This window comes from Rhinopithecus bieti, unplaced genomic scaffold, assembly GCF_001698545.2.
Source record: "Rhinopithecus bieti isolate Rb0 unplaced genomic scaffold, ASM169854v2 scaffold_12070, whole genome shotgun sequence".
Lineage (NCBI taxonomy): Eukaryota > Metazoa > Chordata > Mammalia > Primates > Cercopithecidae > Rhinopithecus > Rhinopithecus bieti.
In genome coordinates this window covers 779,439-799,436 of record NW_016807449.1, presented here as the reverse complement: position 1 = coordinate 799,436, position 19,998 = coordinate 779,439, and the positions used below count along the sequence as shown (strand labels likewise).

At 44.3% G+C, this 19,998-nt stretch overlaps 1 protein-coding gene across 7 annotated transcripts in view; it reads right to left on the bottom strand.

Moving 5' to 3' along the window:
* The window catches only part of NTRK3 (neurotrophic receptor tyrosine kinase 3), a 394,945-nt gene that overhangs the window by 247,881 nt on the left and 127,066 nt on the right, over positions 1–19,998 (bottom strand). For 5 of the 7 annotated variants that reach the window (XM_017882063.1, XM_017882065.1, XM_017882067.1 and 2 more), the window contains exons 9-11: positions 14,206–14,229; positions 12,645–12,709; positions 11,760–11,862 (exon numbers count right to left, since the gene is read on the bottom strand). In XM_017882063.1, coding sequence (XP_017737552.1) covers positions 11,760–11,862; positions 12,645–12,709; positions 14,206–14,229 — 192 coding nt within the window. The remainder of the gene's footprint in view (positions 1–11,759; positions 11,863–12,644; positions 12,710–14,205; positions 14,230–19,998) is intronic. The other 2 variants (XM_017882064.1, XM_017882066.1) reach the window with 1 other exon arrangement.

Sequence of the window (19,998 nt, the reverse complement as noted above, 5' to 3'; positions counted from 1 at the left end):
AAAGTATAATAAAATAAATAAATAAGAGAAAAAATTTTCTTAAAAAAACAAAGTTTACTCTGTAAGTCACACTGGGATAGATACCCATATCCACAAATACGGATAGCCATTTGTGAGTATTACCTTAGGTTAAATTCTCAGAAGTGGAGTCAGTAGGACATGGGCTTTCATGATTTTAGGTTTTTAATAAATATTGTCAAGCCATTTTCCAGAAAGGCTACCCCATTCTACACACTGGGCAACAGTAAACATTAGTGTCCATTTTCCCTGATTTCTGATAGCACTTCTCCTCAAAAGGCAACAAGCACCACACACAGCCCCGTCGGGCTGGCATGCCCCTTGCAAAGCAGGCATGAAGCAGGAGGCTAGTGCTGTGGGAGCCATTTTCACACATAGTGGCTCATAACAGTACTCAAATCCTGCCTGCTTCCCCTAGAGCCCAGGCCAACAACAGGGTGCCCCTCTGCACCCCCTTCAACTGGTCCAAGGCCAACCCACTGAACTCCATTTATTTGGAAGGATTCACTTTTGAAAGGCAGTTCCTGGAACCACCCGGACGCCCTCCTTGGGGCTTCATGTCAAGGCCTGCTGGCAGATAGACAGACGCTGGCATTCTTCTGCCCCTGCCTGGGAACAGGTTTGGAGGGCTGCTCCAGCACAGAAGCCCCTTTGAATTCAAGATGCCTGTCAGGTAGAGAGGCTTGGCATTTCCAGGGCTTATCAGTCCTGGAAACTGCTCTGGTCTTCTGCCAACTATGCAACTCTTATTCCGCAGTAAATTGGAGGGCAGGGCAGGCTTCCAGTGTGAATACCAACCGCCAGAGCAGCAAGACTGGGAAGAATGGGATTCCAGCCACCACCCAGGGCAGTGTCTCTGAGGCTGGCGGGCAACCTGGGCAGCCCAATAACTTAACCCATGAGGCTTCCTCCGCCGGCTGACAGACCCACTCTGAGCTGCTCCGGGGCCTGCCAGCACAAGCTTTTCCGGTTTTCTATAGCCCCCAACATTTCATTCCAGATCAGGGGTGGGAGGGAGAGCAAATAGGATAAAAAAGTTTCTAGAGAAAGAGAGGAATGACTGTCCCAGCAGCTCAAGGAGCTCTGAGCTGGGAATGCTGGCTGCCCACTGCCTGATAGCCTCTCTGAGTTTCTGTCCCCATTCCTTTAGTGGGGACATCAGTGTTGATTGACCTGACAGTTTACTGAAATCAACTGTGGCAGCAGACCTTTCCCTGGTGTAGTAAGAAGTGGCAGTTTGGTTTCGAACCAAGGAAGCCACTACAGAAACAGTTTTAGGAAAGAAGAGAGGCATATTTACCCAAAGAGGACAGAATTGAAGAGCCTTACAAGTAGTGGTTATGGAGGCCGGACCTGTAATCCAAGCACTTTGGGAGGCCCAGATGGGTGGATCATCTGAGGTCAGGAGTTTGAGACCAGCCTGGCCAACATGGTGAAACCCCGTCTCTACTAAAAATACAAAAATTTAAAAAAAAAAAAAAAACTGGTGGTTATAGTTTGTAATCTCATAGTCACAAAATCCCAGTCCATAGATCTTCGAGACAGGCTCATTTTGCAACTGGCACTCAGAAAAAAACAAAAAGCAGAGAGGTGATCTAAGTTCCCAGGTCACAGGCCTGAAGTGTTTACCAATAGCTTAACCCCTTATTACTTAAAGCATAGTCCATAGAGCAGCATTGTCTGGAACCTTGTAACAAATGCTGACTCTCAGTCTTCCCCAGACCTACTGAACCAGAAATCGCATTTTAACAAGATCCCCAGAATCTTCCAATATTCACTTGCAAAGTTTGAGAAGTACTGTTCATGTTATCAGCCATTGTCTCTCTACAGGTATAGGATGGTGGTTCCTAAACCCCAGCAATCACTCAGGATCACCCAGAGAAATTACTTGTCCCCCACATCACCCCAAGTCTGAATCAGTGGGTATGGGGTAAACCCTAGGCAATTGCACATTGAACAAGCTCCCAGCATTATCAGATCAGCTGGTGTGCAGACTACAAAAATGACCTGGAGAATCAGTGAAATATGCCGATGTCTATTGGATTGAGACTATCGTTCCTCAACCTTAGCTGCACATAGAAATCACGAGAGGAACTAAAAAAGAACACCCACCCCTGATTTAAGTGACCTGGAGTGTGGCCCAGGTTTGGGAAATTATATAATCCTATCAGGTGTTTAGAATGTGCAGCTAACATTGAGAACCAACAATTTAGAGTAAACTCATTTAAAACCTAGTTTTGATACTTACCAGGTACATGACCTTGAGCAATTTAACCATTCTGAGCAGCTTTCTCATCTTTAAAGTGGGAATAATAGCCACCTATGAAGACTCTATATTTGAAGATATATTAGATGTCTGGCACACAGTAGGTGCTCAATGAATGTTTGATACCTGTCACTCTCTTCCCCTACTATGATTAGAAGTGAAAAACCAACTGATATTCTTGCCTTTAGCCCAAATCCCAGTTTCTCTCTAAAAGGAAGTACAGAAATACCTGTTTCGTCACCATTCAGGATAGACAAAGGAGCTAGGATCTGAAGCCATGATGGATTTTGTATTCAGGAGGTAGAGCTGGCTTCGTGGACCTGTGACCTGGCTCCATGCTCAAAAGAACCTTAGCTTGGGATTTAATGCTGTGCTGTGGCTGTCTGGAAATTCTAATCTTTTTTGAACATTTTTCACTGGGCCACACAAATTAGGTAGCCGATCCCGTTAGGGAGGAAGCCAGCAGCACGTTCCCCTCTGGCTTGTGGTAACAGAGTTGATCCAAGAGAAAAGAATAAACAGGCAGGCACCAGAGTAACTTGCTTGGTCCCTCTCTAAGTATGCTAGGGTAGTGAGGAAGAGAGACAGGGAGTGTTATCAACACTTCTGAGTGCAAGGGCCAGAGATAGATCAACCTCAGGCTTCTGCTTCCTTCCCTGGAAGTTCCGGGCCTGGAACAGGTGGCAAACACACCTGCTTGCTGGAAGCACAGCTGGCTGAAGGATGCTATTCCTCCACCTGCCGTGCACTCCTCTCTTCTCCCCTGCCCAGCTTATCCTCCGTGAGGAACCACGGCACAAAGGGCAGTGGGTGACAAGGAGCTGGGGCTGGGGATTTGCAGCCATTGGCTTGGTAGCTGCTGTTTTCAGCATGTGGTTTTTCTTCCCTAGTCCAAAAACGTGTTTTCTGGTTAGCAGTTGTTTTGATCTCTCTGTTTTGCTGTCTTTGGTTTCCAGGGCTGCTCTTTGGCCATCCTAAAGCCTTCTGCAGAGTTCACAGGAGAATGAGCTGCATAAACATGGGTCTTGGGTACTGCAGCCACATGACAGTTTTTCATTAGCCAAAGCCTATCATCATGCCTCTTCTGTGCAAGTGAAAGCTTCCAAGACCCAGAGGAGAATATGCAGAGAGAGACAGAATGTGCCATGAGAAGAGAGGAGGGGGTCTGTTGGAGCACTTTCTGCAGTCTGACTTTGCAGGGGGTAAAAAACATTTGGAGCAAAGAAGGATGCGAGAAAGTCAAAGCTGGCAGCCCCAGCACCTCTTGGTTTTCCATCCTATACCATGATACCGTAGAATAACTGGATCAGTGAGGAAGTATGTCACCATGATTTTGATGAAAATAAATTACTAAAGTTTGTGACTTTTAAGAGCCAAAATCAGTTTGAATTTACTTTTATTCTTAGCTTTTAAAATCTCATTTACTAACTCATCTTCTGTGATAGTTTTCTAAGGTGTAAAATTACTGTGAAAGCCAGCACATTTGGGAAAGCCTGGTGACATCCACAGTAGGGTGTAAGGCATGTGACTCTCACCTGTCACATGAGTAGCAAGGGACAAAAGGTGAAGAACTTCTAAACTGGGTAAGGTATCACAGGGCTCTTAACCCTGTGGGAGCCAGTTGCAACAACACAAGTAAGTAAGCACTGGGTCCTACTGCCAAAACTAAATGAATCTGAGATGCCATCACTTTGGCTATAGAGCCAAGTATAGTAGTCATCCTTGGCCCTGCTGAACAGGATAGAGAGGCCTGCCAAGAAGAGCCAGCTAGCAGGTAGCCACAAAGGAAAAATATTCTGCATCAGCCTCTATTTCAAGGGAATTCTCTTTGAATCGGAGAATTGATGCAAGAGGACAGTTGGTTCCCTGGAGTCTTCAGAGAAAGGTATGAGGACAGGAGAATCGGAGCAGTTCAGCCTCCACACGACCAATGGTGACCATGTAGGGACTTCTATGATGATTCACTGCACACCTGCAAAACTCCCAAAAAGGACAGGGCAGCAAAAGCATGCCAGAAAAACACACATGGCTTTCCAGCCTTCTCAAAGCTCCAAGAACCACATTCCAGAACTCAGTCATCAAGTGGGGTGGGACTTTGTCTGCAGTCAGAGCCTCTCAATGAAGTTCAAAGCAGAGAAGGAGAAGCAGAAGACCCCTGGCTTCTATAAACTTATGTCCTGCCTGTAGATCAGCTATAAACTTAACCTCTTTAATTTAGAATTGGTCAAATACTAGGCATGTCTGAGGGAGGGGGGTGGTTGGAAGGTCTGTCAAATGTCAGAAAAGACAGGGAGGGCATGCAAACATTTGTTAGGAGAATACGAGGACCCTGGGATCACAACACAGAAAAGAAGCCAGAAACCACTCTCAATGTTATGTTAAAAGAGTCATCTTACACCAGGAGTCCCAAGTACAGGATCATGGCAAAGGCCAAAGGTACCCTCCTCCCTTCCACATGTCAATTCAGAGGAGGAAATAGAAAAAGAAGTCAAGAAGGAAGAAAACAAGGAGGAAGAAAGAACGGACATATCTTGGGAAGCCAGGAAACCCAATTCCTTTACCCAGTTTCATTTCTGCCTTGCACTGCTCTTGGTTTCCAACCCCCTGCTAAAGGCACTCAAAAAAGTGTAGTGTGCAGGGCGAAGGAAACTATTTTACTCAACAATACCAATAATGCTTTCATCCATGGTCCAAGCCCCCTTTCAGTCACCTCAGATGTCTCCTATCGCACACCACACTTCCGGTACCGATTCCCCTGCTCTGCACACATGGCTAGAGACACAGAGACACTCTATCCCAGTTGAGAAAGAAATGCCAACCTAAATCTCAGGAGTCCAAGATCCCTCCCACCCCTACCTCCATCCACTTGGAAGACACTCTGCTCAATCCAATTCCCCAAGGTTAGGAGAGAAGGCAGAAATGACTCCTTCCCAACTCTGATCATTCCCTTAACCAAGCGGTGAAACCAGAAGGATAACAAGATCGTTCAATGAGGCAGCAGCCCCTGAGATCTTTTGGCAGGAGCCAGTCCCTCCAGATCAAGACTCTGGCAGGATTCTACAATCCACTCAGAGGACAGTTACCATCTGTTTATGGAAAAAAATGTTAATAACCCCCAATCATAATCAAATAGGCAACCACTTTATTTTAAGTACCTATTAACTAATGCTAATTTACAATGGAACAGTCCTGCAAGTGCTCATCCACAGGCCCATCAGAGGCACCAGCACACATCCAGCCATTAGGAAGAAAGGCAAGAGGTTGCTGATGAGGCACTTAAAGCATTGCCGGAAGCCCAAGCAGCAGTTCTTGATGCCCTTCCTTCCCGGTCTTCCTGCTTCCGCTGCCCTGCCACGCATGCAGTCTCTAGCATGTCTGAAAAGAAATGAAGTTCTTAGAGCCTACTCCTCCATCAGCTCCTATCTTTCCCCAAGGCCAGGAGTGCCCCAGGTTGGAAAAAGTGGATTAATAAGAGAATTTTCGAAAGCCCCATTTAAGTGGGACAGCATTCAAAGCTAATTAAACAGAGCCTTGGAGGGATTGAGCTGACGTATTCATAATCCAGCTTCACTTCCCTGACCCTCCCAGGTCCTCTGCACAAACCAAGTATGTGGAATAGCAGTGCCAGGAGGTTCTCCCTAGCTGTGTGCTCTGGCACATCACTGCATCTCTCTGGGTCTCAGTGTCCTTAGCTGTACAATGGGCACATTAGCCTAATAAGCCTAAGGTCTGTTTCAACTCTGATAAACCATTATTCCATTTTCTCCATGGGAGTAAGAGGAAGCCAAGAAGTATGAAGTAACTCTCACAGTATCTCTGATCTAGAAATATTTAAAGATACTTATGAGGTGGTCAAGAGGAAAAGAGGCCAAATAATGTGTATGTATATATATATGTGTGTGTGTATATATATATATGTGTGTGTGTGTGTGTGTATATATATATATAATTTTTTTTTTTTTTTTTTTTTTTTTTTTTTTGAGACGGCAGTCTCGCTGCTCGCCCAGGCTGGAGTGCAGTGCCGCGCCGATCGTCGGCTCACTGCAAGCCTCCGCCTCCACGGGTTCCCGCCCATTCTCCCGCCTCAGCCTCTGAGTAGCTGTGAACTTACAGGCCGCCCGCCACCGCGCCCGCCTAGTTTTTTAGTTTTTTTTATTTTTTAGTAGAGACGGCGGTTTTCACGCGCTGCTTAGCCAGGAGGGTCTCGATCTCCGTGACCTCGTGATCACCCGCCTCGCGCCTCCCCCTCGGCCTCCCAAAGTGCTGGGATTACATATTTTTTACAGGCTGCAAAAGATCCATACACTTGCTTCTTTTTCTATTAAATAATTATGATACCTTATATGAAAACTACAGGACATGTTTTATTATTGTTCAGACACGCTAACACCTATTGCCTGGTTATTGTTCTAATGACCACATGAAATGATGACGGTGCACTGTAGATGTGGGCAGTGCGGCAGCCAAGACAAAGGAATTAGGGCATCTGTGTTGCTGTGGAAAGTGGGTGGAGCTAAAACTCAGCCGAATCAAAGCAAGTCACTTCCTTTCTGGGCCTCGGTTTCTTCACCTGGAAATACGGATACAGGAGAGCCCAGCCATATCATTGTCGTGATCTTTTAATGCCTAATTTAACAATATTTTATGAGAATGAATTTGGCCTAAATTCTGAACCATCTCATTTCCAGGCCCAGGATGCAAGGGTACACTCTAGTTAGTTGTTAAAATGCTGAAATATTTTTATATGTTTCTGTAGCTGCAGTAAATAGCCCCTGCTCTGAACCCTACAAGTACCCACCTCCCAACCACCCTGGCCACCCCATGATCTGACAATCAAAGAGTTAACGCCTAGAACAGTGGGGACTTTCAGGGTCCTGCCCTGTCAGGAGAGCTGGCTGATAGGGCTGTGCCCAGGACATGCCAAGTACTCCACAAATCACCCCTGCCACTCTGAGGCATTAGACTTTATCAACAGCAAAAAGAAACCCCTACTATACACTTAGCGCCACCTTAAAACCTCTGTGATTCCAAAAGAAAACGGGCTTGTGTCCTAAGGTGACCCCCTCCCCAAGCCAAAATTTTGATCAACACCATGGCAGTTGGAGGGCTCTGAGACAAAGCATGTTCAGTTTGTTTCCATGAGATCTGGTTAATATATTCATCTCCCATAAAATGGGCTCCTATTGGAATTCCTACACATACCAACAGAGAGAGATGTCCAACGTATGATAAGGAAATAAAGCAAGATGTAAGTTACTCAGAGTATAAGCATGAATATAAATTAAAATACACACAGAGTGATGCATTTTGTAAGTGTATTGATATATATGCATGTGTGTGTGTCTACATATGGATATAGAGACATATGCATATATGTGTACATACACATATAGGTAGAAGTATGAAAATGAATTGTTTACCAGCCTTAGCCACTCATCTTTCATGTAGTAAAGGTGGTTGCTAATTTGGCAGGCTGGGAGGTGTGAGTGTATCTGGGAGACAGCCATGAGGAGAGAGACAGGCTACACGGACACGCAGAGACAGAGATACAGAGAAAGAGGCCTCAGCAAGTGAACTGGAGGATGCTGAACTCAGGCTAGCAGCTGCCTATGGAGACAGGGATGGGAATAGGACCAGTGGGGGTGACTAAATGGGTTTTAGTTTTAGTCATATTTTATATCTTCCATAACTGCAGCAGTAGATTCAAACATAAGACAAAACAGTAAGTCATTTATTCTGGGTGGACGGAATATGGGTGTTTGTTACATTAATCTTTGTCTTTTTCTATATTTATTTCTCAGAAGGAAGTAAAGCTCCTATTAGTAGGCCCTCCCTATCGACACACCTGGTCCTCAGATGTGGACGGGGGAATTGTTTATGAGTTTTCCCTATTATTATTACTCTACTTCCCACTGCCCAGACATCTCAGATCTCCCAACTAACTCTAACTAGCCCATTGTTAACTTACAAGCTGTACTTTTTTATGATTAAAATTAAAGTCATTCATTTCTAAGTTCAACAAGCAATTGTCAAACGTTGTGTGGTGTTCTCAGGCATACTAGGCTGAGTGATCTGTGGTTTCTGCCATAAGTCGCTACTGGTCAAGTAGGACAGACACATGGTCTATCAGCAAAGAACTGATGATGTACTGGAATTAGTGTATAATAAAGGCATTTTACTAAATATTGTGCAGGACAAAAGAGGGCATGATTGAGTGTTGGATAGGTAGCCCTTGGAAGGCAATAAAAGAAGCCTATAAAGATTTATACATAAAGAAGGGAGAAACAGTTCCCATGGAGCCTTTTTGTATGCCAGTTACACATAGATCTCAACACTCACAGCAACCCAGTGACGGAGGTAGTATTATTACCATTCTGAAGTTGAGGAAACAGAGGCACTGAGAAAGTAAGTAACTTTGCTGAAGCCAATGAGCAATTAAGTGGTATCACAGATTCTCATCCAGATTTGAAAATTCAAAACTGAGACTGGGTTGGATATGAAGAAACGAGGGTTTCCCTAAGTCAAAGGTGGGGAACTTCTGGTACCCATGTCATCACTCTTTATCCAAGACTGTGATGCTCGCTGGCAATAAAAGATCAGTCTCAGTTTTGAATTTTCAAATCTGGATGAGAATCTGTGATACCACTTAATTGCTCATTGGCTTCAGCAAAGTTACTTACTTTTTCCTCAGCTTGAGGCATTTAGTCAAAGAATATAGTCAGACTCAGTAAAATATTTGAAGAGATTTGTTCTGAGCCAAATATGAGTGACCAATGGCCTGCGACACAGCCCTCAGGAGATCCTAAGAACATGTGCCCAATGTGGCTGGGCCACAACTTGGTTTTATACAGTTTAGGGAGACGTAAGGCATCTATCAATACATGTAAGATGTAAATTAGTTCAGACCAGAAAGGCAGGACAACTGGAAGCAGGGGCTTCCAAGTCATAGGCATATTCAAAGATTTTCTGACGGGCAGTTGGTTGAAAGAGTTATTTTCAATAGGAAGGCTCAGTAAGAGGTTATACAGACCAAGGTTTTATGATGCAGATGAAGCCTCCAGATAGCAGGCTTCAGAGAGAATAGATTGCAAATGTTTCTCATCAGACTTAAAGAGTCTATTCTATCAGTAATTCCAAAAAGAAGGAGGGTATAATGAGGCATGTATGGCTCCCTCCTTCCCATCATGGCCTGAACTAGTTTTTCAGGTTAACTTTGGGATGCCCTTGTTGAGAAGAGGGATGCATTCAGATGGTTGGGGGACTTAGAATTTTATTTTGGTTTGCACTTATTTATCCTAAAGTGAGACCTAAACATAATCTGCATTCATAAAGATCAAAGAGATTCAGACTTAATTCTAAACAAGGTGAGCCTTAGATACACCATCTCATCTTGACTATAACTCCAGTATAACTTGTTTAAGTTGCCTGACTTTACAGTAGAGGATATTTCACTTCTACCTACGTGGACATGTTCTCCTGACCCAACCAGGGCCAAGAAAGGAAGCTCTGCCTGGGAGAGGGGAGCAGGGGCTGGGAGAAGCTCTGAGGACAGCTGAGGGGAGGCACCACCCTGGGTGCTGCCTAATCCATCCGACATGGGGACACGCTGTTCCAGAAACAGGATGACAATTAATAGGAAAAATCTGCTCTCACAGCACTGCCAAGCATGTTGCAGGGTCTCAGCTGGTGGTGCGCCTCCTCAGGGAAAGAGCAATAATGCCCCATTCTTCTCTTTGGTCAAGGCCCCAATGTTTTCTCAGGTGGAAAGAGGAAGAGCTAGAAAAGCTCCCTGCATGGTAGGAAAACTTTGCATAGGCAATAATAGTGCCAGTCCTCAAAACCGGGTGCCCAAGGATTATCCAAAGATTGAAAGCTGTGCGCTCACTCAGTGGTCGTCTCATCTTCTAGACCTAGAAAGCCCTGTTTGGCATGTGTCTTATCTGTTTGCAGATAAGACATCTCCAATCTAGGTGCTTAAAAGTGGTCTGATTTTGTTTAAATCATCTGGCTTCCAGACAAACTTCCATCCCATCTTTATAATTTGCCTGAACATGTCTTTCTCCTAGTCAAAATATCTCAGATGACTTAAGAAAAACTAGCTTGCTTTGTTGTGACTTGATCAGGTTCATCAAGAGCAGAGAGTGCTAAGGCAGAAACCTTCTGGAAACAGGGCAACCTGTACCCATTTTTTGTTTGTTGTTTGTTTTTGAGACAGGGTCTTGCTTTGTTGCCCAGGCTGGAATGCAGTGGTGCGATCACAGCTCACTGCAGCCTTGACCTCCTGTGCTCAATCTCCCCATCTCAGCCTCCTGAGTAGCTGGGACTACAGGGTTTTCTACCCTTCTAATCCTCTCTGGGTGTTTCCCTATATATCAGTGTTCTGAATTTTCAAGGAGTTACAAAGCCTTCTGAGAATATAGTGAAAGCTACGGACTAGTTTGGTTTCATGCGCAAACATTCCAACATGTGCATACAACTCAGGGGATCACCATCCCTATGAATGCCATTCATGTACTCTTCTTCAGTTCCTGAGCCCAAGGTCCCCCACCACAGACACAAGCTCATGCAGAGAACCCCTAGAAATTCATCTCTCTACACATCCCATAGTCTCACCAGATAACACCAACCGGATTCCTTGCTCAGCAACCTGATAGTTTGTCAAACCTCTTATCACCCCTCCCTACCCACCCCCATCCAACATCACCATACATGGAAACCCAGCTGGAAGTATATCTTGAAATTCAAGTTTCTGTTTTGGAACTGGTACCCAGCCTCTTTTGAGCCATTTGGTCACATCCATCTCTGAGACCAGGCAGGTGGATGCTAATTCACCATGTTAACCCCTTTCATGCCAGTCCCCTTACCAGAGCTTTGGCAAAGAGCCACATCCCACCACCCCACCCTGCCACAGTGGAGTGGAGCACTGTATGTCATGGAAGACAGCCAGCAGATTTAGAAATCATGTTGCTCTTGGCATCCACTCTGGGACTCTGTGTAGAGCTACGTGCTGAGATCCCATTGCATGGGCAGATTTTCAAAGCCAGAGTCTACCCTACATCTTGCTGTGCTGATGCCTTCCCAACACAACTTCAAAAACAATAGGAAAACCATGTCCTCAAACTAGGAATCCATTTACTCACCAATAATGAAAATAAACCAAAGTCCCTCTTCATTTGCCCTGAAATCCAACTTCCTTTCCAAATTATCCTCATTGCATAAGCCCATCTAAGCAATGTTTATCTGCAGTCAAAGCAAAACCATGTGGATCCACAGTTTGGTTCCCACAGATCCCAACACTGCCTTCAATCCATAATTACCAAGAACAAGGGGCAAATAGGAGTTTCCACCAGTACCACTTAGACCCCATGACTGGAGGCCCTCTCAGAGAGCAATGGGAGATTAAAACAGTATCTTTTGATCAAAAGCAATAATGTTTCCCCCCATGACACCCTTGAAAATGAAACTCCCACCTTACCCTTCATTCCAAATTTGGACCTTCGACCATACTTGTTGATCATGATGAAGAGAACCACTAACAGGACACAGGCAAAAGCAGCAAGTCCAACTGCTATGGATACCTATGAGGAACCAGAAACACAGTCAGCAACAATCATGGAAAACCCAAGTTTTTTGAAAATAATGTGTGTGCCCAGATAAGAACCGTCCTACTGCCATAGTAATTGTAGCCTTCTCAGAATTGCAATACTGAGTAAGGTCTTTAGAAGAAGAAATCCGTGAGACCCTAAGAACATTTAAAGCTACATAAATTACCCAGTTTGATTAGAGAAAGTTCCATGATTCAACGTTCTGAGCCCCTTCTCACCTGGGGCCATGCTAACAGATGCAAAAGCAAGCCTAGAGAGGCTCCTAATTTTGTTTTAATTAGCAAGTGAATTCTGCATCTTCAGTTAAAATTCCTTATATAATATTCTTATCCAAGAAAGTCGAAAAGATCTGGACTCTAAAAAGAATCCTTTCTCCTCCTCCCCAGAGTAATCTTAGGCTCTGAAATAGTAGGAGTGGGCGCTTGAAACCCCACCCAAGAAGATGCCCTGAGCAACCTGGCCTTTTGTAGTAGACTTGTACAGTTAGCAGCCCCTGCAAATCAGGCCCCACTGGGCTCCTAACAGACGGGGATTTTCTGAACCCTAGGGCTTGGAGCAGATCCTCAAAGACTTCCTCAAACAATGAACTATTTCCATCCAACAAGGAAGGTTTAAACTGCCTGAATGCAATTCAATTCATTACTTTTTTTTCAAAGTTTCAAGTAAGATAATATTTGGAAAAGTTAGCAACACAAATGACATCTTAAAATGACTATGTCAGTTAACACACTCCTCTTGACCAAAAAGTGACTCACCCCAAAAGTGTCTTCTTCTGGTTTGTGGGTCACAGTGATAGGAGGTGTGGGGCTCACTTCATCAACTGAAAATCAAACACAAAAAGGAGGAGGACAGTTAGCTTCCTGGCTGGGGAGGCTCAGCCACAGTCCCTGCCCAACTCCCAAGCCCCTTGAGACTTCCCCTGGAGAACATCCTCTGAAAGCCAGGCTCTTGCAGCCTGCCTTCCCCAGGCTTTGCAGGACCACCCCCACCCCCTGCCCTGCCCCCAGAGCCCAGGTTCCTATCTGACCATCTGGCTGGTGTTACACTTCAAGCACAGGTTGCATAGGAATAAAGGACATTCAGTCCCATTCCCCACCCCAGAGAAAATAACATAACCTGGGCAACTTGGGCCATGAGCTATGGAATAGAAAAAAGAAACATGGTTTGGGATCCTGGCCAGGGTCTGGATTAGGCAAATGTTACTGATGGTGGCAGCTGTTGCTGACATTCTGCTTCTCCTTGCCACAGGCATTCCTTTTCCTCTCCCTGTCTCTCTTGTGCCCTCCCTCTTTCCTTCTTTACTCCTCAGTGAGATCCAGGAGGCCTGGGAATCCATCAAACAGCCCACTATCCATTCTCCTAACACTGATTTCAGAACACAATGGCAGCTTAAGTTAAAAAAATAGAACCATCTGACAGGGAAACACCACCTTTACCCAGCAAGGCCAAGATGGGAAGCCAAGTATCAATTTTCCCCCCACTCCACCATCTAGAATCACCTCCTTGACAAGAAATGGCCCCAATTCAAAATTCTCTGAAGGGATAATCTGCAAGATTACAAGTCCTCTAAGGCTGAGGACAACTAAAGAAATCACAGATGATATTGACATCAGTACCAAAAAGCCGAGGGTGTTTCTAAACAGCATCTACTATCTCAAGCCAGACACAGGGCAGAAATGGCAGCAGTTGCTGCTGTTATTTCCACCTCCCATGGAGAAAAAAAGAAAAGAAAAAGGAACAAATACAGGTTTCCCCACAGTCCATAAACAAAACCCCAAATTCTTTTAGGATTATCTAGCCCTAGTCCCAGATCACTTATAAACTGAGCCTCAATAACTCCTTTTGAGGACACATGAGCCTATCAGGAAACCTTGTAAGTCAAGCTCTCATGAGGCGAGTCCTGGCCAAATGCTCAGGCTCTTGAAGCAGGTGAGAAACACTAGCAGGTTTATAGGTTCCATATTCTCTCTGCAAGAACAACTAAGATGATCAATAGGGGTCTATTGAGGCACATGAAACCCATGTCCATCCTCACACAACCCCTCTTTATCCAGGTAAAGAGATTCACAACATTGTCAATGTTAGAAAAACTCCCTGGGGGAAAGTGAACCACAGAGTGATTATCCAAGAAAAGTGGGCTTGGAACTGCCCAAAAGGTATTGCTACCCCTCAGTTTCCTTTCACAGTTCACTCAGATGCCCTCAGCTGCCATGGGCCAGGGATGATGTGGAATAGGAGAGAGGGCTATTTGAATTCAATAGTTACCGATAGTATCAGAATAAATCAGTTTCAAAGCAACAGGTAAAGCAGACTTACACAAGATAAAGTTATCCGTGCTCTCTGCAAAAAAAGGACAAAGAGATAATTAACAAATTTAATAAAAACCCAAACAGACACACTACATGATCCTAATAGCTATGATCTCTCCCATTCACCATGATTCCCTGTTCCCATGGCAACTGACAAACTAAAATCCTTGGCACATCACCTGTCTCCCCATGCTACACTACCACTTTAGGGGGTAGTCCTCCAAAAGGAGAAGGAGTAAGAGATAAAGTTCCTGGTTTCAAGGGAGGTGGCCCACCTAGGAACAAGAAACCAAACCAGTTTCATTATGAGGTAGGAAATTAAAACCAGACCCTCTGTCTCATTCACAGCTCTGCTTCCTTAAAGACCCAAAGTGCTGGGGATGGGGCTACAGGGTGGCTCCCCTAGACATTCCTTAAAAATGCCAGGTATGATCTCAAGATAAAATTCTTCAAAGTAATATGCAGAGTTGATTCTAGTAGGTCTTTGAGAAGTTCTTGAGAATCCCTCTAGAATCTGCCCATCCTGCAGATGGTAATGTGCTATTTGATCTTTGGTCTCCAGAAATAACTCACCTAATAATGAAAGCTAATCCTTACTGCACATTGATGAGCCAGGGACGGTGCTAAATGCTTCATGTAACACATCACTCAATCCTTATTACCATTCTAAGAGGTGGTAGCATTATCCTCACTTAACAGATAAGAAAACAGTCTCATACAGATTAAGTAACTAATTGGATGTGACTCATTTAAGAAGAAATTAGAGCTGAATTCAAATCTCAGTCCAGGCTCTTGCCCACTCTACCAGAGATGCTCAAACTTTAGCACACAACAGAAGCAACCAGAGGGTGATTGCTACCAACATCCAATAAAAGGAGTGAAGATTCCTTGGAGAAATGGGTGATTTCAGGGCTGGACCAGGGAAAGAACAACATGTGCCTGGAATGGATTGCAATACTAAAAAAGTAAGAAAGTGCTCAGAGATTAATGGAGGCCTGGAGACAGGGCACAGGAACCAATGTACAGGGAATCTCAATGGCCCAATGTAGGATCATTTAAGCAACAAAATGATGATAGTCCTGGATTGTTATGGATTAGGATTATATTGTCCCAAAATCCATATATGGAAACTGTAACCCCTAGTACTTCAGAATGTGACTGTATCTGGAGAAAAGGTCTTTAAAGATATATTAAAGTTAAAATAAGGCCATTAGGGTGAGTCCTAATCAAATATGGTTGATATCCTTATAAGAGGAAATTTGAACGTAAACACACATGCACAGAGGGAAAAATCACATGACAACACAAAGAGAAGACTGCCATCTACAAGCCAAGGAGACAGGCCTCAGGAGAAACCATCCCTGCCAGCACCTTTGTCTCAGACTTCCAGCCTCCAGAATTGTGAGGAAATAAATGTGTGTTGTTTAAGTCACCCAATCTATGGTATTTCACTGCTGTAGCATTCTTAGCAAACGAATACATGAATTACCAACCATAGAACAACATGAATATCCATGAGTCCATACTGATACAAATAAACAATTCAATACATAAAAGGTGGAAGAATGAAACACTCTTCCTTACAGGAGAATTCTGATTTTTAAATGTAGGAGGAATGATAGAAATAGAAAAATCACCATTTCACAAATACTACAGTAATAATTGTTTCAGGCAGGAATCATCAATGAATGTTAAAATTAGAGCGTGAAAGAAGGATGAGAAACAAGCTATTTATGTAGTTTAAAAATATTATACTGATGACTTACAAAGGGGAAAATCATCTGTTTGCAGCAGAGGAAACTGGCAGACACTGCCTTGACCAAGTGATAAAGTTAACACTCCCAGTACCAAAACCTATCGACATCACACACCCCCGAAACGATGCACTGAGAGGGCAGAGCATCACTTCTGCAGAGTTCCTGCCAAAGATGCATAGCTAGAATTTAATCATTAGGGAAAAAAATCGGAAACTTCCAAATGGAAAGACAGTCTACAAAAAAAAAAAAACTAGTATTCTTGGAAAGTTCCAAGATCATGAAAGACAAAGACTGGGGAACTGTCCCAGATTTAAAGAGAGTGAGATGACACAGGAGCTCAATGCAGTGTGTAATTCTGAATTGGATCCTAGACAAGGAAAAAGCATCAATGGGACAATTGATAAAATGTAATTCACATCTGTACATAGATAATAGTGATGGACCAATGTTAACATCCTGGTTTCGATCATTGCATCATGATTAGGTAAAATGTTAACATCTGGGGAAGCTGGACAAACAGTGGAAGGAAGTGCCTTGTATGATTCTGTAACTTTTAAAATATGAATTCCAAACTATTTCAAAATGAAAAGTTAAAATCTTTAAAATTAAAAGAAACACAGATTACTAGTCCTCACCTTAGAGTTTCTAATTCAGTAGACATGGGGTAAGTATCAAGATTTTGCATTTCTAACAAGTTTTCAGGAGATGCTGATGCTGCTGTTCCCTTTGGAATGCACTATATCATACTACACAGCCTCCTGACTCAGCCCACCATGCCCTGAAAAGTAAGAGTATATTCATTCATTCATTCATTCACTCATTCATTCACTCATTGTGGGCCCTCACAGTCTTAGCTCTATCAAGTATGAACCAGCAGATATTCTCTAACTACCTGTGGGGAATAGGATAGTTTCTGTGAGGGAATCCTTCAAACAGTCTTACTTATGGTATCCTTCAAACAAAGTCTTACTTATGGTAAACGCAGTTCGATTGCTTGTTTGTTGTCTGTTCTGTATTGTTTTGGGGGATAGCCACAGAGCTATCTTCACATTTCTGGCCATTCCCTTCATGCCGACACCCTCTTCTCAATGGCAGGTGACCAGATGCCTGTCTGGGGCAGGGGGAGGATGGAGGAAATGGAAACTCTAGCCTGGGTTTCAGAGCCTGAGAGAAGAGAGGGGCCAGATCAATTCGCAGTTTACATTGATTTGCATATGTCTCATGAGGCTCCCATTTATTCGAGAATATTCTCATGTTAGCCAAATGTTTTGGTCAACCCTGTTTGCTGTGAACCCTGTTATCTCCAAATCAGCCTATGAATGTTTAAGGACTTTTGCCAGAGCCTGGAAGCATTTATACATCCAGAAAGCACATGAGCTTTGGAAGAAGGAGACATCCTGACTCCTCTCTAACCTATGGGAGGGTTTAGGCATTCAGCCTGGAAGAGGATGGTACCCAGGACTGGTCCTCACCTCTAGCTACACCAGCAGGCTGGGAGGAGCACTTGTCCAGCACACCAAGGAACAATCTGAACGTGAACTGGGGCTGTGCCATGAAGGGAATACACATGTCTCCTACAGTCCCAGACCATAACTCTTCAAGAAGGGCCCCTTCTGTAAATTAATTTTCACCACAACCTTTAAGGTAAAAGCAGGAAGGTGAAGCAATTTGCCTGACATCACGGAGCTGACAAGTGATTGAGTGAGAATTAGAGCCCTGGCAATGTGGTTCCATCACCACTAGCCTAGACTACCTTAAGATTATCTGTTAGAACTTACTAGCTTGACCAGAGAATGACTACTGGTTCTAGAACTCTTGAATTCATCTCAATTCTACATCCTAAGAATCTTAACAATGGCCCACAGCTAGTAACCCTTTTCTCTGTCCAGATGCACTGCTAAGCACTTGGCAGGCATGACTTCCTTTAAGCCTCATGGTAACTTAGACAGGAGATATTATCATTCCCATTTCACAGATACAGAAATAGAGGCACAGAGAAGTGATTGTCCTTCACCTAGTACTGACCTTGCACTAAGCCCTATGCTAGGAGCCCAGGTCACCAGATGGGAGGGCTATTTGGGAGGGGCTGCAGATGGGATCTGCACCTAAGTCTGTCTGATTTCAGAGTGCCTGCTCTTAGCCTCCATGCTTAGCTGCCTGGAAGCAAAAGAGAAACACACATGATAGTCATGATGTTTCCACACTCTCACATCAAAAGCGAAGAGCAAGAATCACAGACCATCTTTGCATCTAGGCTTAGCTGGGGTGAATTCGGTTTAGAGGGTTGTCACGCATCTCTGCCTGCACCTCCAAATAATTAGCTCTCCTGAACGTTTAAGCATCTTGTCACTTGGCATGACTGGTCCATCTTTTCCCTGTCACTGCCTTTTCATCACCCATTGATTCCTTTGACCTAGACTCATAAAACAAACAAACCTTCCCACAGGGTGGCCCTAGCAGGTTGGAGATGGGTCTGAGGAAATGAGCTCAGGTGAGATGCTTTCTCTTTGAGTTTCTCTGTGACTCTATCCTCCCTCCGTCCCCCTGGGGCCAGATTCCCATCCAATTCCACGGTAGTAGATTGCAAAGGAGGGAGTACTGGAGTCACCTGGGGGCTTGTTAAAACATAGGTGCTAGACCCCACCCTGGAATCTCTGATTCAGTAGATGTGAGTGGCGCTTAAGAACTTAAGTTTTAACACATTCTCAGGTGATGCGGATGGGGCTGGTCCACGGACCAAAGGTCACTTTTGAGAACCACTGGCCTGAGGTGCACTGATAACTTACTATGGTGACAAGGGTATCCAGAGACTAACAGAAGGGGCTGCTGCATCTCATGGGGGCAGAGGAGGTATTTCTGAGATACCTCTGACGACTGAGAGGATGCAAAGAATTGCTTCCTCTTGAGATAAAGGAGAGAACAGAGAAGCTGTGTCCACCACATAATCCAACAGCTGCTGCTACCTCACAACTCTCAGGACACCCCTGGTAGAAGGAGCCCAGAAGTGGCTTCTCCTCCCTCCTGAGCATTCTAGGGTTCCCCCCTCTCTGGGCCCCAGAAGCTTCTCTTTGGAAACAGAAGCATTGCTTCAGGGTGCTTCATTTCCTCACCAATCAAGACTTTCTCTCACCAATGTATAGACTTTCCTCTTTAAAAACAGATTTTATTCTTTCATCAGGCCATAGGCAGGGCAAAGTTTCAGTCTTTTATGTCAAGAAGACCTAGCCTGCCCTTGTAGACCTTAAGAGCAAAGTGTCTCCACTTTAAAAGCCTCTGCTTCAACAGTGCAGGCCAGGACTCATCTACCTGCTGAAAGAGAGCCCAGTGTGACCCAGGAGGGAAAGTGTCATGGGGGCTTTCACTGAGCTTACTGGGGATGATGGAAGTTTCAGACCACGTGGGATTTCCAGGGCCTCAAATATCTGCACATTCTCAAACGCCTCTAAAAAGACAGCTCCATCGTCCCTGGGACCTCAATGGCAAGAATTTAGCTTCACATGCAGCCACATTTCTCCGACTTCACTCTTGGGGCCTCTAGTACGAGTTCCCTTGCACTGAAATAAATAAGGCCTCCTGGAGCTGCCACACCCTGGTAATTTGTAGACTGTGAAGCTGACTTCATAAAAAGAGATGCTGCCTACTGCTAGCTCTTGCTGCCTCTTCCCTTTGCGCACATGTGTGAGCATGCATGTGCATGTGTGTATGTGTCATATCAGTTTTTACACTGTATCCCATTGGAACTCCTGATTCCTAGATCTCCTAGTCACTTCCCAAAACAAAGCACCAAGCTCAGCAAAGACCCATGGCTTCACGGACAAAACTCATCAATTGCAGAACCCATAAAAAGATGCTACAATCACTTTCACTAAACTCTTTTGGTGTTTTTATCTCCTCCAACTTCAGGAAGATAGTTAAAGCATCTTACCCCAGACACAAAAAGACAGAATCAACTCCCAAAATCAAATCAAGCAAAATTCTTCAGTAATTTCAATAATTTTTCCTGGTCCACTTGACATTAGCACTATTATACACTGAGGGCATCA